This window comes from Anser cygnoides, chromosome 8, assembly GCF_040182565.1.
Source record: "Anser cygnoides isolate HZ-2024a breed goose chromosome 8, Taihu_goose_T2T_genome, whole genome shotgun sequence".
NCBI classification, from domain to species: domain Eukaryota; kingdom Metazoa; phylum Chordata; class Aves; order Anseriformes; family Anatidae; genus Anser; species Anser cygnoides.
The window spans coordinates 29827792-29843924 of NC_089880.1; the positions used below are offsets into that span (position 1 = coordinate 29827792).

The window sequence follows — 16133 nt, forward strand, 5'->3', positions numbered from 1 at the left end:
CATGCTTGAGTAGTGAGGGTTATATTCCCTTGTATTATTGATCTCTGTTGTTATGATTGGGACTAGTGTAAACATCCATATATCTAGTCATCTTTTTTTTCCTTAAGGTTTTGGTCCCAATAATGCCCATATCCTTTTTCAATGATATGATCGCATGTTTTGTTTGAATGCCTTGATTGCTGCATTTTGAGGAGTAATAAGCCTGCACACCTGACTTATATACTCTGTAGCCTTCCTTATTTTCTGTATTCATCTCCCCACTGAAGTAAATAGTCTGTTTTTTTCCATTTCTACTTTATGGAAAGTTATCTATGCTTTTACTCACCTCTCTGACCCATTTCAGAACTGCTTGTGGTCCTACTTTGTGGGGTTCTCTTTGTTTGGCTTGTGCAAACACACAGCAATCCAAAGGTTGGTGTTGATCTTGCCTTTTGTGATTTACTCAGAAGTTTACCCTTTGTTTTACATGAATGCAGTTCCAAATGACTGTAAACCAGAATCTTTTTTATTTTTACTATCAAATGTACTCTAGAAGTAGGCACACTGATACTGTCATGGAAAAGATTAAAATACAAACATACAATGTAGCATGTGATGCATGTGAAATGAGCCATCTTGCTTCTCCTATAATTTAAATGCCTTGCATTAAAATCTAACTATCAGAAATGTTCTTAAAAAAATGATATTAGGGACTGTAAGTTTTGACCAAATGTACCTTGTATTTCGGAATGACTTTTGATTTTAAGAATATAAATTGACTGACCTGATTTTTGTGACAGGAGGTAAAAACACACCTCATTGCCTGTGCAGGAATCCCTAACATGCATTTTTGATTCACATCCACATGGCAGCCAAATCCTGTCATCCTAACTCGAACATGGTTTGAAGGTGTTTTGCCTGAATACAGGAGGGCTCAGTATTGTAGTTGGGAGTGTGAAATTTGATCGGTCTCCATCAAAATATAGTTACTAAAACTTTCTTTTATTTCAGCACTCTTGGCAATTTCCCTGCTTCTGTTCTGGTTTCACTTAGTCTTTGGCTACAAGTGCATGACAGCCTGGGTTCCAGTTCAGCACAGTCATTCAGCACATGCCTGCCTAAGCTGGTAAAAGCTCCATTAACTCTACTGACGTTTCTTCAAGACTTAATATTCATACATATATTTGTCATGTGAAATTAGAATCTCAACACTTAAAACGTTAGGAATAGATATGTTATTTACTCATGAATTAGTAAAATCTGTCTCTATAGCAAACTAGAGAAGAGAATTCTGGAAAATATTCCTTTTTCAAAATATCAGTGTTAGGGTTGTAGGGTGTGTTTGTTGTTGTGGTGGTTTTTTGCTTGTTTTATGTTGTTGTTGTTTTTTGCCCGTGAGTCTAATTCTGCACAATTTTATGAAAAAGCATACACCACATCATGAAGAGTAGCATCGCTCGTGTGGAGACTTGTAGTACCAGCCACTATGTAGAGTAGCAGTGTTTGCACTGCTGATGGCCAGACATTGCCCTCAGCATCATGTTGCACTTTCCAAACCACTGGAAAAGTCCAAAATACCTCCTAAGTCCTTATGTTCCACGAAGACGGATGTTGGTGATGCATTTCCCACATCTACTTTTCATATGGTAGAAGGATAAAGTGTCATGGAGCTAAGAACTGCAGCCTTTCCGTACCCTGCTGGTGCCAATTCTGTTGAATAATAATCTGTTATAATACAGCAAAGAGGTACGAGGATGCATGTGGCCATGGGAGGACTGGTGGCTGCAGCACCAGCTGGTACCGACAGATGTGCTTGGTGATGCACGTGTGGATGGGTGAGTAGTGGTGTGCTGCCCTTATTGGATTAGGAGAAATTAATGTTGCTGTAAGGGAGTAATTTTGCTCTATCAAAAACCACAGAGTAGTAAGGGAGCTGGTCTGAAAACTGACTTCCTTTTTCTTGGTAACTTGTAGCCTTTGCTTAATCTTTTGACTAACGTCATTGAATGTCTGGTGAAGCCTTGAAGTATGGTAAATTTGCCTTTGGAATTTTAGACTTCAAAGGAAAGCTGTATACTGGCTCTGTGTACCAGTACTTTCAGGTTTAATTGTGTAATAGTTTTAAATGTCTGAAAAGGGTAACAGGAGAAGAGATTTATTTCAACTAAGAGTTTGTATTTAGAAATATATTTACTTACTATTGCAGTTTGGTTTGCTTGAAATACTGATGTTGAAAAGTATATTTTTTCTGAATCTGTTGAACTGAAACACTGCTGATGTTGCATAATGGCAGGAGGTCTGTCCAGAAGGCAGACTGCTGGACTGGACTGTCTAGATGCATGGGCTTTATTTCCAGTTTTGCTTTTCATTTGCATTGTTGTTTTTGGATGACTTTTTATAACCTCTCTTTTGCTTATTAAAGTTTTAAAACTTAAAGTGGTGAAGAAATGGAGTTGTTTGTACATACCCACTTCTTTTTACTCTCATATTTAAAGATTTAGACTGTAGCCATGCACGGGAAGATTGTTAAGATGTTCAGCATCATGGTATCTGAATGGTGTCTTTTCCTATGTCACTGGACCGAGTCTCAGGATTCAAGACTCCTTTTAGGGGTCCGACTGAGATTTGCTCTTTGACCCTTGGCCAAGTCTGTCAATTTCTTTTTCCTCCATTTGCCATCTTTTGAGGGAATGGATTAATATTTCCAGTCCCACATGCTATGTCTGATTTGTCTAGACAATACATTTTTGTGTCTAGGACTGTGTCTCATTATGTGTTTTTCAACAATGCTGAAGACAATGGGCTTGAATCTTGGTTGGGTGTCTGTAATGTAATACAGAATGAAATTAATAAAAAAGCAGGCAGTCTGCTGACTGTTTGCTTCCCCTTGCCTCATGACGTGGTGAGGCGTATGTGGGTGGATAAAATATTCTTATTTTGTAATTTCTGGTCCAACTCAACATGTTTAGCTAAATGCATCCCTGGTATGAACCTGCCAAAATTACTGGATATACACAAGGGATTAATCTGACTTGCCGTGCTGTGTTTGAGATGGGTGTTTCCCTTCAGGTCTGATGACATAACTTCTTCTAGGAAAATTGAATTTAAAAGTATAAGGCTTTAAGTCTTTTGATAGCGTATTCCTAAAGAGAAACACTTTTTTTTTTTAAGTTGGACACTGTTACAAGTAGTAAAAGAAATATCTTCTCATTTTAGTTAGTTAACTAGTTCTCAGTTTAGTTTAGTTAACAGATTCACCTTCTGTTTTATGACTTTTTTAACATTTGCAGTGTTTGAAGCATTTATCTATATTTTTTAAAGAGAGATTTAAATAGATTGCAGCAAACAAATACAGACGTACATCCTCCCAGTCCTAAATAAATATCTGTATGTATATAAAGGTGTGTGTGTGTGCTTTCAGATTTCTGGCAAGATGTACAAAAGTTACCTTTTTAAGATATCTTATCCAGTGAAGGTTTTTTTTTAGGGGGGCTGATCCTTAGAGTGTGAGTGTCACAGAAGTGCTTTCCCCAACAATGTGTCGTTAAGTTTGAAGTGTATCTGTGTAATACAACATCAATCTCGTACCTCTTCTGGAGCACAGAAAACATCTACACTTTATATTTCTCAAGAGACTTCTGTGCCCATTACGGTGGTAATTGGAGGTCACTCTTCACTCTGGCGGGGTTGGTCAGTTGATAGCACAATTTAAAGGACTTTGCTGATTCTAAACCTTATGCTGCTATGTAGTCCTTGAAAATGATCCTATTGTTCTGTGTGTTTTTTTTTTTTTCTCCTTTCAGAGTGGCATCCAGTGTTTAAATATAACATGGAATCTTGTCAGGGAGTGGCTGTAATCAGAGGAGATTAATTATAGATGTGGGTGTAGAAAATTGCAGATGTGAATTGTATTTTTCAGGCAATAAAATCCTTCCCTTTAAGTAAGCAACATATTTGCTTAGAAAATTCTGTAATTTAAAAAGCCAATCAAAACCTCCTAAGAGTTGCAACACGAACACCAAGTCCTACAGTGGGGTTTGAGTTAATTACTCTTTTCTCCCCTGTACAGAAATAATGTTAATTGTTTGGTTTACAAATGGAAAGACTTTCTTTCCCGCTCACTTGTATTCTGGTTGTTCCTAAGGGCTGTGAGTGGGACTTCGGCGTGCATGGACGTTTGTGTGCGCTCAGAGTCCTGCTTCTACATGCTGCATCCTGACACAAGGCCTGAGAGCCCGTGGTAAGACATCTGCCTTGAAACGCCTCCTCTCACTGAGGTCCTGGAAAAGTCTGCAAGGAAACAATGTTATGGTTCTCCAAGCAATTTTCTAGTATTTTCTTCCTGGATGTTGTAGGAGACTTCTGATACTGAAATGGCGCTGGCTGGCAGGCAGGCGCAGAGGTTGTATTTGTGCATTGCTTCCAGGAGCGCGGCCTTTGCCAGAGCCGGAGCTCCTGCTTCATGCTGGAGAAAAGCAGCCGTAGCCATATCTGGTGTTTTGCCTGCCTTGGGACAGCTGCCCTTGGAGGCACAGGGGCCAGTTGTGTGCTTAGTAGTGTAGGTTTCCCCGAGCAGTGATGACGTCTGAGCTAATACCTCAGAAACTCCAGAGAGGGACTCTCCATTTCACCCCAGTGGAAACTGGACCAAACCCGTCGTCCATTACCCTAACCCTAACCCTGTGCATTTCCACTTCTGACACAATAAGTTTTCAAATCCTGGTGTAATGGCTGTGTTTGTTGGTCAGAGATTTGAAAGGATCCCGGTCCCTCCAGGGCTGTGGTGTAGCTGCTATTCCCTAAGAGCCCTCCTCTTACATAAAGCAGTACGTTACTCTTCCATGGACTGCGCTTTGCCAGGAAGATTTATGGTGGAGGAAGGCAGACAGACCTGTTTTGCATTTTTAAATGAAAGTTATGCCACCAGTCCAGTGAGACTTCTGACTTTTCCAGATGTGAGGCCAACAGAGCTGCTGAATAAAAGTTCACTTTTTTTTTTTTTTTTTAAATCAAACTTTAGTCTCATCAGTTGTGAAGGAATCTCTTAGGACCATACAAGTACACTGAGCCAGCAACATTAAGAAAAAGATGGAGGGCATATAATACGTCTTAGTTGAAATTCAAACAAATACTTTCAATACATATTTTAAAGCAAAGCATGTGCAAAAACAGTAAAACACAAGACTAAAAAAGAATTTGGCTTGAAAGTGTAAGGGAAGGTCTTATTATCATCAAATACCAGTATCTGAATTAGTTTCAACGTATCCAGCTAAGAGGTCGTGAGCTGTTCACTGTTCTTTGGGTTGGTGATTTATGTGGATTTGTAGCTTTTACCAAACTTCCACACTTGCAGTAAAACGCGGCCTTTTCTAACGACCCTTTTTTAAAACTGAAGTGCTGCTTCCTGAGACTCAGTTTTCCTCATGGACAATTCAATGCTGAAGATGTTTAAAGTGAGATAATGAAAACTTCTTAAAGAAAGGAAGATTGAAATAATTTCGGGAACATGAACTCTTGAAGGTTGAGATGTGGAGTTAAATCCTACTTCACACGTGACTCATGACAAAATCGCCATTGACCTCACTGTTAGCAAATGCTGGCTTTTTATTACATCATGCAGAAAGAAGTTTTATATATATATATATAATTTTTTTTTTCTTGTGCAGTTTTTGTGAAGATTTCAAACAGTGGAGAGAACTTTGGTTTTGCTGTGATATTTAAAGAATTTTTAAAGTCTAAATGGCAAACAGACTACTTTTTATTAATATAAATGTGATCCAGAGCATAGAAAGAATGAAGTTAGTAGAACTGGTATTGCTGATTACCACGATGTCCTTGCTGCTGTTCTTGCCTGGGTTTAAATCCTTAGAGATGAAAAAGCTGGACGGGGAGGCCTCTGAGTGCAACTGGAATGTGTCTGCTAGTTGTCCCGAACCGGCTTCTCCACCTGTCTTTTTGTTTGGCATGTTTAATGTTTTGTTAGAAGCAAACCCTTGTCAGGCAACAGTCACGTTGCACTGCTGTACTAAGACAATGGGGTTGGTCAAGCAGGAATTTCATAGGGTTTAGGTCAAAGGCATGAATAATAAAACGTAGCGTGTTGTAAATATTAGGAACTCGGGATTTGCACAGTTAAGTGGAAGGAACAGACCCTGACAGGTTTCAGTTTGTGTACATGCAATTAAAGAGCTGTTGAATAGGTGAAATGAGTAAAATGCAGACAGCACATGTGAAATGGAGCACACCCAGATTTACTTGGCCCTGTGGTTTAAAACTAATCTGCCCGGGAGATCTACGGTAGTAACTGAGTGACAACAGGTGCAGCTCTTCTTACACTGCTGTGAACTCAACCCACAGCTCTTTGATTCTTTTTAGCCAACACTTAACATGGGCAGCATCTCATACATTTTATACGCTCCAAGAGTAAATGACTAGGTGTCACATTTTTTCTCCTATTACCGAGAAGCGTTCCCTTAGGACAAATTACCCTCTTCTTTTCCTGTTTCCCCCCAAGCAGCCAAATACGTCAGGTAGGCGGAGGCATTGGTGTGACAGGTACAACAGTGGTGTATATGTAACTAAGAATCTGGTTCTATTTAAAAGGTCAGGTATTGACATATATGACATCAGCTATAATGGAGCAGAAAATAGTTGCCTGTTTTCCTATTGTTTTATGATAATCTCTGCTATATTTTAGGATTTTGCAGCGCCAATGCACAGTTCTGCTTAATATAAACCTTGGATAGTGAGAGTATGTGTGCTATGTCTTAGTTTTTTGCCTGGAACATTTTTGTGAAAAACCACAGTCAGATCTGTGACAGAGTGTTGAATTGCTCGTTTTTGTAAAAAGCCTCAAGACTGGGATGCATAATTTGGGAGGACATTGACAGCTTGGTCCAGATGTCTGCATGTGGAGAAGTTCATTTGAGCAGAACCTAAGCCCTGGATTTCAGTTTGAATTTGAAATCTGCTTTAAATTTAAAGTTTGCAGAACAAAAGAAAAAACATATTTGATGTTGTGATGGTCACACTCCATTGTTTCAGGTCTCCTTCTTGCTTTCAGAACCTCATACAGCTTTCTTAGTTCTTGATTGTCTGTGGCTTTAAATAAATCTGGCCAACAGAAACTTTCTGCAGAAAGTTACTTTATCCTACTGCACACTATTCCTTTTGGGACCTTGCAGTACTTTATCCTAGCTTCTGCAGGGCTTAGCGTTGGGTACAGTCCTCAGCAGGTGCAGTTGGTTTTAGTTCATCACCACCAAGTCCCTCTCAATATGAGACCAGGATGCAGGGGCATTTTTCATTAAAGTGCTCCATTTAACACATTTTGTGTTGAAACCCTTTCATTGTTTAATGATGCCTGCAAAATTAATTGCATTAATTAGTTTGAATTCATTTCTGACCCGTTAGGATGAATGAAGCAGATCCCTTTGCTTTGGAATCAAGAGCAAAGCTTCCATTCACCTCAGGATGGTCAAGACAGGGTATCTGTCTTTAAAGCTGGCAGACAATGCACTTTCCAGGCTAACTGGTATTGTACCAACCATCTTGAATGGAAATTCATGTATAAATTCCTTATGGGATCACTTTTCAGGGAGAAACTGTTTCTTCTTGCAAATCTTCTTGTTAAGAAGACTTTTCAATTAACCTATAACCCAAATTCAGATGACATCTAGAAGACCACTGCAATTATAGAACGTGGCCCAAAATGTATTTTGTTGTCAAAGATAGCAAGTGTTCTCTCTGCGAAGAAAGCTTGGACAACTTTTCAGTAGGTAATATTAAAGTTGTGCAGAAGGTTTTTTATGACCTTTATTTTTTAGATACATTTGCATGCAGATAACTAAGACCATACAGTCTTTCCCATTTTTCTGTAAGTGTATCTAATTTCATTCTCTCCAAGGAGCACAACAGAGTGCGAGAAAATATTCAGAATGGGAAGACAATGGGGGCAGAGCCTGTATCAACCAACTTGGAGCACACACTGATAATGCCAGAATGCTGTCTGGAAAGAAACATTTGCCTTCACCAACCTTCAAAAGGTTAGGCATCAAGAGCAACTAGACTCATGGCCAAAGCAACTCAGGTGCTCAGTCATTGAAGACACTGAAACTCATGTTTTTTTTTTTTATGAGGGCATACTGAGATTCTGGTCATACAGGACTTCAGCACATTCGCAGCCAGTTCTCAGCAAGAGATGTGCAAGAACTCAAAGCTAGACTGTAACAGAAAGGATTGTGTAATAAGCTGTGCCCAGCCAAATCTGATTTGTAATGAATTTTAGGGATTTTTTTTCTTGAGGTTCTTGGATGCAAGGAGGATCGTATCGCTCTTTGTAGACTAAAATTTGTAAGAAACTCAAACATAATCATATTCCTGTTGAAAATATGGTTTAAATTAAAGTTTTCAATTTGAAAGTGTTGCTTTTCAGTGGGAGTATGCTGAGCAAAATGTTTTGTTCTGCACAGAGAAAGGAAATCTTTAATTTCATTGTATTTGGAGTGTGCTTGAAGAAAAGAGTTTCGAATTCATTGTCTGTCAGCCTGGCTAGATACAGCCTGTGTTACTGATGGGTTCTGCTCCTTGTCTTCTGAAGCCCTGTGTGAGATGAGGCAGTCAGGAGAGGATTGTGTCCTGGATTATTGCCTATCAGCTGAGCACTGTTGAACCCAGCAGACTCTGGTGGTGAAGTATGGGGGGCACTGGCTTCTACGCACCTGGTTCATCCAGGATCGACTGCTGCAAGCCTGTCGTTTATGACCAAATAATTGAGGTAGCACAGCCAAATAATCAGGAAAAAAATGAATATGATAGAATGAACATCAGTACTTTGACTGTTTAACGTCTGTGCTTCATCTCATAAAACTTAGGAGTTGCTAAATAAATGCTTTGGTTCCTCAACTTCCTCTTTACTGGCCAGTCTCTTTGGATCCAGATTTCCCAAGGTACCGTTTGAGCTATCAGTTCCTCAGGGTGATACGTTGAAGGGGGATTGGAAATAAAACTGATATGCATCTGTGCCATTGTATTCAAAGGTGAAGAAACATGAATAAGCTATTCTTTCTTCATGTGTATGCAGCTCTCTAGGTTATACAGATCTAGCAACTGTGTATAATCATTAAAGCACCTTATCAGGTGGTTGGCAGACCAACACATCTAGGTTCTTTTGAACCATGTCGTAAAGTTTATCTGTTGTTACAGACGTCTCAAATCCTTTAACTGAGTTTCTTGATCTGTTATCTAAGAGAGCAGAATGCCCTTCTGCATTACAGTACTTTCTCTTAGATACTAAAGATTTGTGTAAAGCTATATTATTTAATTAAACATATACTTTTTCTGTGGCAAATAAGTAGCATCGAGGGTGGAATAGGGACCTTAAATCCCAGAGAAACACAAATGCTTGTATGGCATTTACGAAAAAAGAGTTTTGAGGTTCTTGTTGTGGCCATGAAAATGAAAACCTAGTGGCATGAGATAGATTGTAGCTAAGATTTGCGGTTGGCCTTCATATCAAAACCTTCCACTTATATAGATATGCCAGCTGATTCATTTGGGACGACGTGCCCTTCCCAGTTCATATTTTCTATATTGTATTAAAAAATCATCTAGAAATCAGCTATTTATCTTTTTTCTGTAAGCACTTTGCATTTATAAGTCTATACAGACAGGATGAAAACTCTTACGGGCTCGCTTTTATAAGTTCAGCAATACCCAGTAAGAAAACTCCAATTAAACTGGAATTCAGTGGATGGGGCCAGTCTGCCTGTCCCCTGTTCACACCGTTTCAGTGAGCCTATATGTAATGTAATTATATAATATATGTATATGTGTGTATATGTGTGTAATATATGTAATGAAGTGCTGCTGAGAGTGAGCTGCACGGAAGAACTGGCCCCTGTTTGTTTAAAACCTGCTCTTTGGAGTCTTGCAGAGCAGTTTATCTTTGGATAAGCACAGAGACTCAGAGGGAGTTGCTTTGTGGTCTTTGAAAGTGCGAAGCCGTGACATTTAGCTGTCATCCTTAGAGCATTTTTCAGGGTGTGGCAACAGTTCATAGCATTGATCTAATTAGAAAAATACATGTTCAGTTCTGATGATGAATTGTTATGATTCGATATTTACCATATTTGCAAAAACTTAATGCATTATTGTTTCACTCTTTATGTCTAAATTTTTCCTAAAAAGTCATGAAATAATCTCTCATTGAAATTGTGTCTTCATTTTTCTTTTAAATGAGATGTTTGAGCTCATTTGGGGAAAATATTCATTTTTTTCCCCAGTATTTTCTTCAGCATAGAATTTATTTATTCACCCAGTTTTTGTCAAAGGTTCTAATTAGATTTCTGTGTTTGGCTTTTAAATCCTTGGACATTGGAATTTCTTATATCAACATTATCATTGCTATAGTTACAGTCATATGTTTTTCTGTTTTCCAACCAGACACTGAACTGTAATTGTCTGATCTATTCCTAAACTGCTTTAAAAAAAAGTGGGGGGAGGGAAGAGGAGGAGAAGCAGACTTCAACACTGTTTGAACTGCAACCCTGAAATAATCTCCACCGTATTTTTAAGGCTCTAAATAGTTATCTCCATAAGTTTTTTTCCAAGACAGGTAATATTAACAAGATAGATCTTATTAACAATAAGATTTGCTTCTTGCAAAGAGAAGGCAATGCACCTTTTTAAGCAATGGGAATGTCAATGAACAGCAGAAGTCCTCTGGTTGAAAAAAAAAAAAAAAAAAAAAAGTAACTCCAGAAGAACAGAATGAAGGAAAATGTGATGCATTTATGCATTTAAAATACACATTTCTGTCCTGGAATGAGAAAATGGGAGGATACGGAGTCCGTATAATTGCATGATCTTTTCTGCTCAGTGTCAGACAAGAGGATATAGACTGAGAACAGTGTCCTTAGCTGTCGATGATCTTTAAGGTCCCTTCCAATCCAAGCCGTTCTATGATTCTGTAATCCTGCCCTTACTTCTGCATCCTTGGTTCTCATTGTAACCCCCAAAACATGGTGAATCTGAGTTGCAGAAGTTTTCTAGCTGTCTCTTTCTGTTCTTATTCGGCTGTATGATGTGTACAGTATCAGTGTCTAGAAGCTGCAGTTTTGATTTGCAGCTAATAAATAAAAATAGCTTCTCTTCTGTTCTGTTTGCTGATTTCTTTCCTTGTTTCTGTTATTAGGGTTTTAGTGGAGGAGAGGTATGCACTGTCGCATCGTTTGTAGGGTATTTCTATCAGATGAGTAGGAAGCTGTGCCAGGGGTGTTTGTTGAATTTGAAAGCAGCAGACTCCATTCTCTTAGCAACCTCCTTTTCAAGGGGAGAGAGATAATGTCTTACATGTTTATTGCATACTTTTCTGATACAGCTGTAAAATAAGAAGCCCTCCTTTGCCTAGATAGGAGAAGTACAATGGCATCTTTACTAGCAGATGTTTTGTCTCTCCGTTTGACTGCACAGTTCGTGTTTTGAGTATCTAGTTGGGTTTGAATGTGCCTACAGGTATGGGTTCTAGGTGCTGACATACATGGCTTACTTCAGACACCTCTCTAAACTCCGTTGCTGTCTTATTTTTAAGTTTTCTGAACGCAGCAGTCTTCCAGCATTTGTACATTGTATGTGGTGGGGTCGTTGTCCGGGGCTGGTTTTCCTGGGTGTTATGGTAATGTAACAATATGTAATGCAATGAAACTTTTAGTTTAGTTCTCCCTACTTAGGTCCCTAGGTAGTTCATGTAGTAAAAAAGGAAGGGTTTGCTTTAACTCAGAAAATATTCTTTGTACAGAGGATTTTTGTGTTAGTTTTACTAAAGCATCTGAACATTTTCTTACAAAACTGCAAGAATAAGTTCAGATGCTTTAGTAAAATTCAGTTTGTGCTGAAGATGCTTGTTGAGATTATAAAATCCTAATAAAAAGTATACATCTGTGAAAGTACACCTTAGCTGAAAATGAGTCATAAATGAGTTATCTTGTAAGATACCAAAGAATTAATCCCTTAAAGGGGCTTTTCTCCTCAAGAACAGTTATGATGTTGTGTTTCTTTGAGATGCATCACAGCTGTCTTGTGCTTGGTGGTTCAACAGTATTCTGAAGATTAAAGATAGCTGAAGTTTTCAGTAGTAGTTAACATTATTAATACCTTCTACTTTACTGACTTTTCAAGCACAATTAAATACTGATGTTCTGAGATGGTTCTTAGTGTTCAGACAGACAACGGTTGGTTAAATACTAAATCTTCAATAACATTATTCATGTTTTGGGGCAAATGGGAGGTTGGGCATATGGGTCACTTTAGGAGGGGAAAAAAAATCTGTTCCAATAGAGTTTGTGCACATGCTGTTGTGTTTTGTTTATATTCTGCCCCTGTGATGCTTTACTGTCACAGTGAAGTTCACCCTCATCTTATCAGGAACGAGACCTGAAACAAGAGCTTAATGTTGCACTCACTTGCATCATGGCTAATGCTATTTCAGCATGTCACTGGTCTGTCATCAGCTTCTTCTGAGATACAGACCTGATGATAGTGGTACTTGAACACATGCTATACAGAAGCTCTCGTAGTTGCATGTGATTGTGCTCGTACACATTCACCTGATAAAGGCATTTTGTACCTGCAGGTATTGAGGCAGTGCTATTTAATCTAATTATCAGGGCATACATCATGTCCTGCAACTTGTAATTCAGCTTGAACATAAGTAATAGAAGTTTTTTCTAAGGACATGCTGCATGCAAAACACTGCTATTTAGGTACAGCCTGGAGAGGCAGGAATCTTCCCCCGAGCTGCTTGCTGAAGAGCTGTAATGTTCTTGGTATACTGTCTTCTATGCATGTGCATGACCTGTTATTTGACTCCTTTATGCAATGAAGTGGCAAGACAATGAGCTGTTTTAGCAGGAAACAATCTTAAACATAAGGTCCTTTTAAGGTCATCTCAAGGCATACACTCGGAACAGTAACCAATTTTTGTTTTCAAGTTAGCATTATGCTTGGAACTTTGGAGCAGTCATGAAGAGATCATTTTGCACAACTGTCTTTCTAGTCACAACTTTAAAATCATTTGTGTTAGTTTTCCTGATTTTTTTGCATATGTTGTTTCCTTTCAGGTCCCTCTGTACATTAGTGTGCAAGTGGACATACACTTCAGATGGAGGTTGGGATGACAGTTTCTGGAATATCATTGGTTTGGAAGATTTGGTGAAGGATAAGTATGAAAAAATAGGTATATTGGGGGGATTCTTTTATACACACACACACACATATAAAGACCTTTAGCTATATTACTGTGATTGTCAGCAGGAGTGTGAAAGGCCTTGATGAATCTTCAGATGGGTTGATGACAAGGCTGGATACCTGTAGGTAATAGTTTTCCTAAATACAGTTTTTTACTTGGCATTGTCATGGAAAATTGTTTTTCAATTTTGTATGTCCTCGCCTTTCATTGCTGCTCAGTCTCAAAAACAGAGAATTAAGTGGGGAGCCTCATCAATTGATTCTATGAAGGAAGCACTTGATATTGGTGTATTGGACGGCAAGCTACAAAAAAAATATATATATATATATATCTGCTACAATTAGCATGTTTTGTAACCTATACCAATCTCTTTTACAGTAATTTTCCAAAAATGTGCTACTTCTGCTTGTTAGTATCTTCATACTGTTTCTTCACTCTCTTAGAGCATAAGTTTAATTAGAATGGTAGCCTTGCTAATAGCAATTCCTACAGCAGATATTCATTAAAAGTCCATAATGTTAATATACCAGAAAATTTCCAGGATAACTTTATTAGACTTTCCCTGTTAAGTTAATGGACTTCTAATGGATGTCCTAAGTAGACATGTCATTAACAAGAATATTACCAGACATGAATTAAAATATGCTCATTCATCAAAGTTAATTATCTGAAATTTCCTTTGATTTTTTTTTTTATGTCTAGCACTTTGAACAAGTTTGTACAGCAGTTTAAATGCAGCAACATGAAAAAGAAATGGCAAAGGGAGGACTGTAGTGAAATGAAATATAAAGAAATCTATAAGCTATTCTGATCATCACAAAATGTACTATAAGCCATTTTCAGGTGTATCAGATAATTGTACTTGAAAGCTTCCTTTAATAGATTTCAGCATTTCCTCCTGCCACTGAAACAGCTTATGCAAAGGTCTAAAACCTACTAGAGCATAAAACTTTCAGCTTCCTGAGGTTTTTGTTTGAATACAATTCTTGTAACATCTATCACATATGGCTTTTAGCAAATCTTCAACAATAAATTGAAGTAAGACTTGCAATAAATTCATGTTTTTACCAGAAAATTGAACATCTCAGCAGCGGATGGTCTTGTGGAATAGTATTTTTAAAATAAATTATTTATGAAGTGTAAGTTAAAGTTTTAATTCAATATTTATGCAATGTACTTCAAAGGCAGTGCAAAGCAATTTGCCATTTAAGTAACTAAACATACATGTTTCAAACGATGCAGTAGCCATTATAAAAAGGGCCTTTTGTAGTGATGGAAGCCTCATAAAAGTAATCTATATATGGCTCAAAATTTGGCAAGACAAAAACAATGAACTTCAAATACCAGTTTTACATTTAAAAAAAAATATTTACAAAACAAATCAGTAAATTAGCTTCTGTTGACAGGCACTTCTTGAAAGAAAAACAATAATTTCTCAGTTAATGGCAAAACATCTAGTTCCCTGGGCAATTGCATTGATTTTCAAGAAACTCCACATAGAATACACGGGTACATGTCGGCTGGAGCTGGAGGAACAGAATCTGACCTAGAGAATTACATCAAACTGTAGGCTAGAACTTGAACCTTCTGAAGAGTACATACTGTAATGCACCTTGAAAATTCACCTTTTTAGATCTTTGGGCTCATTATCTTAGGTGTATCTAAAGTATAAGATGCTTCTTGTTTTGTATAATAGCTCTGAAACCTGGCCTCAAGTATAATATATGGTTATTTCCGTGACCTATTTTTCTGACCTTGCCTTTTTTCAAAAAGGAAGCTGTTACATTCATTATACTCAATTGCGATAAAATCTAAAAGCAGGACAGTGACCTTCATTCACATGTCTATGAAGAGGGAGTAAGGAGCTCCCTGTATGAATGTGGAAACCAGACAGCAACTACTCTTCCTTCAAGTTCAACTTCTGAGCTGTGCCTGTTAGTTTCTTGGTAGGATCCAGCCTCAGAAGGAGACAAAAAGACACCAGAACAAACCAACTCATTCCCAAGCTGCCCCACAAGTCTGAGGTCTGTGTTGTGTGCTGGGGAAGTGTTTTTTTAATCTGCCACCCCAAATCTTATCAGTGTCACTGTATGGGAGTGGTAACATCGTTCCAGTGAAAGTTGGGGTTTTTGTTTGGTTTAATGAGTGTTCAGTGTTACTTGAGTGGTAAAGGCACTCTGAATGAGCTCAGCTTTTGTTTACTTGATTAAATTAATCAGGATAGTGTAGGTGCAGCTACCAGGGAAGTGCCAGTCACTCCAGCAGCACTGGTCGATCTGCAGCTAGAACTGTCTTGTATTTTGTGGAAGGAAGGCTCGTAGCAGCTCCAGAGGTGTCAGCAGTGGTGGTGAGGCAGCATCATTGCACAGACTTCCTCCCAGGAGTCCGCAGACACTCTACTGAGCACAGCAAACACAGGATTATGCTTTGCACAAACTCAGCTGAGGCTATATTTCTAATACCACTTCAGGGCACTGTCCCATGAAGTGAACAACCTCAGCTGCTGTTAACTTCAGCACATTAAACAAATTGCCTTCCTTTTGTATAAGTAACTCGTGTGTGCTTTCAGGAGGCATATAATAATGTGCTTCACCCAACAGACCCGAATCCTCAGCAGTGCACTTGGCTGCCTTGCAGATTAAGGAGCCCAAAATTGACAGATAACCTTGGTAGGAGTAGGTTGGAGGGGAACTGTACATAGTCAAAAACTCCTCCTCAAATAAAAATAAAAACAAAACCCTAATAAGTCTGAAGTAATTCTTGTGGAATTTCCTTTTTTGTTCTCCTGTAGAGCTTGCCCAAGCCCACATGCCTCTGCTCAAGGTTTGTTTAGCTCGAATACAAGGATGGATTATAATGCCTGCACATTCCCATTGAAAAGAGAGATAATAGTATTTTTTTCCCATAT

The 16133-nt window shown here is 38.4% G+C and overlaps 1 protein-coding gene across 18 annotated transcripts in view; it reads left to right on the forward strand.

Moving 5' to 3' along the window:
* Positions 1–16133, forward strand: part of FGGY (FGGY carbohydrate kinase domain containing) — a 280468-nt gene that overhangs the window by 180324 nt on the left and 84011 nt on the right. For all 18 annotated transcript variants that reach the window (XR_010833329.1, XR_010833328.1, XR_010833325.1 and 15 more), the window contains one exon: positions 13098–13213. Coding sequence is in view for 12 of the 18 variants with exons in the window: in XM_067001664.1 (XP_066857765.1) it covers positions 13098–13213 (116 nt within the window). In the remaining 6 variants the exon portion in view is untranslated. The remainder of the gene's footprint in view (positions 1–13097; positions 13214–16133) is intronic.